Source organism: Puma concolor, chromosome A1 (assembly GCF_028749965.1).
Source record: "Puma concolor isolate L17-30 chromosome A1, mPumCon1.1.hap2, whole genome shotgun sequence".
Classification (NCBI taxonomy): Eukaryota; Metazoa; Chordata; class Mammalia; order Carnivora; family Felidae; genus Puma; species Puma concolor.
In genome coordinates, this window is record NC_141667.1 from 108,685,637 (window position 1) to 108,692,893 (window position 7,257).

The window sequence follows — 7,257 nt, forward strand, 5'->3', positions numbered from 1 at the left end:
ACCCACATCAGCCACCAATGAATTTTTAGTATCAGCTCTTTTTTTTTTTTTTTTTTTTAATTTTTTTTTTTCAATGTTTATTTATTTTTGGGACAGAGAGAGACAGAGCATGAACGGGGGAGGGGCAGAGAGAGAGGGAGACACAGAATCGGAAACAGGCTCCAGGCTCCGAGCCATCAGCCCAGAGCCTGACGCGGGGCTCGAACTCCCGGACCGCGAGATCGTGACCTGGCTGAAGTCGGACGCTTAACCGACTGCGCCACCCAGGCGCCCCTAGTATCAGCTCTTTTAACAACTAACTGGTTAAAGCAATTGATCACGAGAATTAAGAAGCAGCTTCTTTTATGGTTAACAAGTACAGTTTCATATATACTAGAATAAACATATATATACAGATGTCTTTTAAGGTATTTGACAATAATAATGTCTGACTTGGACCCTAGTTCTCTAATAGAGTAAGTTCTGAAAATCAGGTGTTACTTCATAGAGCATTTAATACATACCTTTCAACACCTCAGCTACTTCATAATTTAGAAAAGTTCATTTTCTCTCAAGTGTTGGGAGTCAAATAATATTTAACATAAAAGCTAATAGGAAGATAGAGGTCAGTGTATTTTATAGTCGGACTAATGTATTGTTGAATCATTTGCATTAGCACAGCAAGGATTGTGTATAGACAAAATGAAATTATCTGTGTCTTCCAAATTCTAAGATACTTGTTTTATTGTAACAGATTATTTATTTGAGCCTCTCTACTTTGGGTCTCACAGACCTCAGACAGGGCCTGAAATTAAATGAACTTTTCTAGTCATACTCAGCAGAGATTTTGCCACCTCTTGGAGTTGTTATGTGCAAGTCTAACACCGGGCCTTAAAAATTAAAATCCAGGACCAAAAAGCCAAAGAAGAATGTACAAACAAGCTCTACTCAGAATCCAGAGGTCAAGTAGGGTCTTTAAAACAGGAAAACAGGCAAGAGTTGACAATAACAGAGATGAAGAGGGAATAAGAGAATACATGAGAAAATAAGACCAGGAAACAGCCAGAAGTCTAAGTAAGACAAAATGGAGAAAGAAATACAGCATTACGGAAATGAGGGAAAACTCGGAGTTTCTAAACAAGAAATTCAGTCAAGTAATTCATGAGAATCACTGACAGACACAGACTTGAAGTCTCATGCATTTATTTCTTGCTTACTGTAGGTCTGTGTCAGGTTTTCTTAGTTTGGGCTTTAACTTCTAACGGTTAGCTCACTACTACCTTTTTAGAAAGCTGTCTTTTGGGGGGCGCCTGAGTGACTCAGTCGGTTAAGCAACTGACTTCAGCTCAGGTCATGATCTTGCAGTTTGTGCGTTTGAGCCCCTCATTGGTCTCTGGGCTGACAGCTCAGAGCCTGGAACCTGCTTCCAATTCTGTGTCTCCCTCTTTCTCTGCCACTCCCCTGCTCACGCTCTGTCTTTCAAAACTGAATAAACATTAAAAACAAAAAAAAAAGTGTCTTTTTATTTTTTATTTTTAATTGACTCAGTTTCTGTCTTCTGACACATTTAGAGTTTGGGTGTGGGGAGATTGTTGTATACCTACTTATATAAGATCTTAAGAGATGGCTTTTCTGTTTTTTGTTACTTTTCTCTTTTTTAATACTAGAGGAAGGAATTGCGTAGTTTTTTTTCCAAATCTAGTATTAGAGGAATATTAGAAAAATAAAGAATAATGATAAATCATCTTCATTTACTTGTATGCATTTAAAACATCTCTTTTTGTAACTAGTGAAAATTACTTTGGAATGCAAGTGCTCATCTGTATCACTTGAACAGGAATTTAACAGAAGTCCTTTTATTTAGCTAATTTTCAGCTTTCCCCCCTTTTTTACCAAGGTACTAATATAGCCCTTTTTACATAATTGCATCCTTTTTAGCTCTTTTAAGAGAATATGCTAACAAGTTATTGTGTATGTAAATGAATTGTATATATGATAAAGGCTTGGTAAATACCACTTTGTTTACCTTATAAGATTTTGAAGGGTACAACAGGATGAAAAGCTGAAAATCACAGAAAAATTATTGCATCCTTACTGAGTTTAAAACTTAATATTAGAGTTGAGCAAAATAGAGTTATTTGTTTTGTCAGCTTCTATGACCAAGGAGCAAAAATTCTGAAGTCTGTATTTTAAGAGAATACAAATATATAAAGCACATTTCGAGTTTCTTTGTTTATACCCCACTTTGCTCCAAGAATGATTTCAGGCAGTTAAATCCCATTTCAATTTAGCTCTTAGCCATAAATGCAGTTATCAGTCAGTCTCTATTATTGCCCATAGGTCTTATTCATCCAGTTCCACTGAAGAGGACACTTCAAAACAAAAGAAACAAAAATATCAGAAGAAAGAAAAGAAAAAAGAAAAAAAGAATAAGTCAAAAAGGGGGAAACACCACAAAAAGGAAAAAAAGAAGAGAAAAAAGGAAAAGCATTCTTCCACCCCTAATCCTTCTGAGATCTGCAAAAAGTAACTGAATCTTCAGCCTAAGCCATTAAATTTTAAAATTTGGTTTTAGAAATTATTTGACCTTCCTTGGAATTTGCTATATAATCATGCTTTGCAATAAATCACAGCCTTTTCCATATAGACATTTTTTTCGTATATGGGACCATTGTCTTCTGGCAATAGATTTTTAATGTGCTGACTATAAAGTATTGAATCAGTCTTATTACTTGATAGCCACACCCCAAATATAGATATTTATACACACAAAACACATCATTTTTGGTATTCATGACTGTGTCTGACTAGTGTTGTTACTTTATAAGTTGATTGTAAATGGCTTTACTCCAGTCAACACAGGTAATCTACCTAGCAGTTAATGAGTATTGCTCAATCAAGTGTCCACCTTCCAGTGATAAAATGAGGTAGGGGATAATGCTTTGCTCTTGACTCTGAAAAATTTAATAGCTTTATTTCCTATGGTAATGTATAAAGATAGTGAAGTTGTTCACTGTCATTTTTAAATCTTGAAACTTTTTTGGATGTCATAGGAAATGAAGCTGCTTCACTGGTCTTAACTAGGACATTTTAAGCGAATGGTGTTGGCAAGAAGATAATGAAAATACTTATAAGGAAGTTTTACTGTTACATGAAATGCAGAGTGTCTAGTACCTGCCTCCTCTGTTATTGTAACAATTAAAATTCTCTTCCTCTTTTAAAAAGACAAGCGTAGTCCAGCCTCTCAGAGTCTTGCAGAGATGATGCTGTGTTGGGTAGAATATTTAGGATAGACTCCTGGGTTGTTTTACAAATGTGCCATATTGGCATCTCTTAAAGTGATACCTCAAACACAGAACTTTTTAATTAGGAGGATGACAGCTAAATCATTATTAGAACTGATTTTTATTGTATTCTGTATGTAAATTTTATGAAGCTTGTTTCTATGAGTAATGTGGAAATTTTTTATAAATGTGAACATATATATTTATTTGTCTAAAATAATTTGTAGTTTTGAAGCAGGTTTCACACTGAATTTATGGTTTCAAAAATGACCAGTTTGGGGTGTTTCTCTCTTTTACTTCATTCTTAGACCTTAAGAGCAGTGACAAAAATTTAGGGTTAAGAATTTTATTCTGTACTTTTTAAAATATAAGAGCCAGGGAGTTGCATCATGAAAGCCTTTATATAACAATGAAAATTTTATATGAGTAAGCATTTTCAAGCATATATCAGTAGATATAAATGTTTCTTACACATAATTTCACAATGATCAGTGTTACTTACTTTGCTTGATATTTGGATATCCCTTACGCCCAGTGAGTTAAGCACTTAGCAGCATCAAACATCAATCACTTATCATGGCACAGCACCAAAGATTGCATGTACTCACTGTGGTGCAGTTATAAATTTTCAGATTACTAACCTACAGACATGGCTTCAGGCAAATTCATTATGGTGAAACCAGGTAAGTACATGTAACCTCACAAGCTGGAAAAATGTACTGATTCTTTCTTCATCCAGCTCCCCTTGCTCACATGACCTCACTCACACTGGGGGAGCTCACAGCTCCTCGTAATATCTGCTTACCATGCTGGGATCTAGGGAAGCTACACCCACATCCCTCTTCTAGCTTTATAGCTGAGGAAGCTTTCACTCTTCTAGCTTTTCCATCACCTAATTTCGTCATATGGCCTCTTCAGAAAGAAACTCTTTTGTTTAAATAGTTTAGTCAGGTGTTGAGAGAGAAACATAGAGTTATTAAGTTATTACATTTTTAACTGTTTGTTTGGCCTTTGCTGTATTTTCAGTATTTTTTTAGCTGTATTTTCTGAAAATACGGTTCTTTCATTATAATGAAAAAAATAAAAAACTTAAAAATGATAGGAAAATGCTGCATGCACAAGGATGGCCTCATCCCATTTTAACATGGTTAAAAATGCTAATAATTATAGTGAAACAAAAGTAATCTAAAGTTATTTGTGAGTTTTATTTCTGTTAATCGTAGAGATTATAAATTGGCTCATTAGATTTGTTTTCTGAATGGGAACACAATTGATAATGGTCCAAAAGAGTTACATAAAATTCAGCACCATTAACTAATACAGTGTGCAAATTAAAAAATTTTATTGCTCAGTAATTTTGTCCCCTAGATACATTCTTGGAATTATTCTTGAGTAAATTCCCCATAGTATGAGAATAGTTTATAAAACCTGTCATCTGAATAAAATTTATTTCTTTTTACTGGTTTTCTTGTAAAGTGAACTTGTTGGGATTGGATACAAATCTCACTAATAAATTTTAGGAGAAAATTAGTGAGATTTTCTATGAGGCAGTATGTACGTAGCAGAAGGAAAACTGAACTTAATAGTAAAAATCCAAAAAGTCCTGGCCTTTCTAACTACCTTCGTCACTTTCAACTAAATTATTTAGCTTCTCTGGGCCTTGGTGTATTTGATCTGTAATATATTATACCCAATTATCTCTGAGAACCCTTCCAGTCCTTAATGTATATGATTATCAATATGTTAGTATAATTCAAGTAATATTATTCATTTTAGAAATTGCTGTAGGTAGGCAGGTAGCATTCTGTATTGGTAAAGGTTGAATTTATTAATATACCTGTTAAACACATTCAACCTCTTTAAGCAGGTAATTGATATTTGGTTTACATTCTTAGCAACCAGTGTATGTCTTTTTCATCAGATGCATATAGATTTTATGTTTAGATTTGTATCTGTAACCTGATTGTCTAAATACTCAGGCTATTGCTTTTGGGCTGATGGATCCACTCCCCACAAAATTCCCTGTTTCTTTTCTCCGTATCCTCTTTTGACGAAAATCTCTCAGAGGTATCCCTAGTTCTTGCCCCTAATGTACATCTGTTCACATCTTTGGTTCTCTGAGGCCAAAACATCAATAAATAAGGAATAAAACAATTTTATGTGTCTATATTTACGGTTCACTCTGTCTAAAATTATATAACCCTAGGTCACTTTCATTTTAACTAGATTGAAGAGTTATCAATAATGTTGATAAAAATGTCATTGCTTCCTTTCTTCAGCAAACATTGACGGAGTGCCTGGCATAGCAAACGCTCTGCTAAGTACTGGGGATACAGAGATTAATAAGACTCACTTGCTTCCCTGAAGGGGTTCATAGTTTAGTTGGTGGGAGAAACAACAGAACACATCAGTGTATAATAAATCCAGTGATTGACCTGAACATGCGTTCATAAAAACACAGAAGGATACTTAACTTAGTCTGGAGAAGTGAGAAAAGGCTACCTAAAGAAATGATGGCTGACTTGGATTTTGATGGAGACTGAAGATAGAACTCATGGCAGTTACGGACGAGTGGGTACTGTGAACAAAGATCACAGTAAAAAAAACTTGAGTTGTGTGTGTGTCAAGAATTACAAGCATTATGTAAGGCAGGATGTGGTAAGAATTGAGACTACCATTCTAGGTTCTCAGGAACAAGAGAACGAAGTCTTATGTTCCGTGTTTGGAAGCTTGAACTTTAATCTGTAAGCAATGAGACACCATGAGAGAGTTTTAAGGAAAGATATGGCCTTTATTGGGGTTTGGTTTCATCCACTTCGAAATCCTATTAAACAATTTTTTTCAAAGATGAAATTGCTCTCATAAGAAGACCGCATAGAAAATAATTTGAGCCTCTTATGTCCTGTTATTTCTACTCTTCTTCTAGACCCACTTTTCTTTCTAAGATTTGATTATTACCAAAAATTCCAGTGACTTAAGTCTTCTAAAAACACGTAAAGCTACTGTGTTCTTTATCAGACACGTCCCCAGAATTACATGCATAAGTACATACTTTGAAATGTGTTTTACATTTTTAGATTATTTGTGACTGATTTAAATTCTGTCACCAGGTTAGTGACACCCAAATAAATCATCTAAAGTATATTTTTCATAGTATAGACTCGGCTGTGATTTGATAAGACGTCTTGCTTAATATTTTGTCTCAATGTGTGAAGCACCAACTGCTTCAAAGCAACAGAGACACATACCTATTGATCCACTGGTTGAGCCCTGTGGCTCTCCCTCAGGTGACCTGGCTTGGCAGGGACTATAACTAGTACCAGTGCTGAGATTCAATCTCCCTTGGCAACCAAGGAGAGTACACTTCTTAAGCCAGCACAATTGTAATCACACAAAACCCAGGGTCTTCTGACCATCATTTGTTGCCTCCCAACTTTTTTAAAAATGTGCAGAATGCCAGAGAATTGGGATGCCTTTCCGGGGGCACAACTCAGGACACATCCAGCCACGGCCAGCTCCTGTATGTCTCACAGGTTAAGAGGAGTTTGGGAGACCGTGAGCATTGTGCTGGCCTTGACCAATTTGTCTGCTTCTTGTTTCATTCATGGCTTCTGCGTTTGCCCTTGAACAACAAAAGTAGAACTGTACCCCTGCCTTAACTAAACTTTCTCAACCTAGGTTTTTACTTGAGGCAACATCTATAGTACTATAATTATTATCTGTGTATCAAGATAGCCAAAATGAAATCAACATAGGCAGCAGATGTGTCAATAATGATCTGGAACTATGTTCTCAGTATAGCCCCATGTAGCTATTTAAATTTGGATTAATTAAATAAAATAAAAGGTATCCTTCATTTGCTCTAGAGACATCTTAAGTGCCCAGTTGCCACAGGTGACTGGTGGCTACTATGAGCAGGGCAGACACAGAAAGAACATTTCCATCATCACAGAAACTTCTGCTGCACAGTGCTGGTCCAGAAGATATCCCCAGT

At 35.7% G+C, this 7,257-nt stretch overlaps 1 protein-coding gene across 1 annotated transcript in view; it reads left to right on the forward strand.

Annotated features, from left to right (window-relative positions):
- Nucleotides 1–5,417, forward strand: part of SREK1IP1 (SREK1 interacting protein 1) — a 44,646-nt gene extending 39,229 nt beyond the window's left edge. The window contains exon 5 of the mRNA XM_025924710.2: nt 2,320–5,417. Within this exon, the coding sequence (XP_025780495.1) occupies nt 2,320–2,509 (190 nt within the window). The 3' untranslated portion in view covers nt 2,510–5,417. The remainder of the gene's footprint in view (nt 1–2,319) is intronic.
- Nucleotides 5,418–7,257: the final 1,840 nt, after the last annotated feature.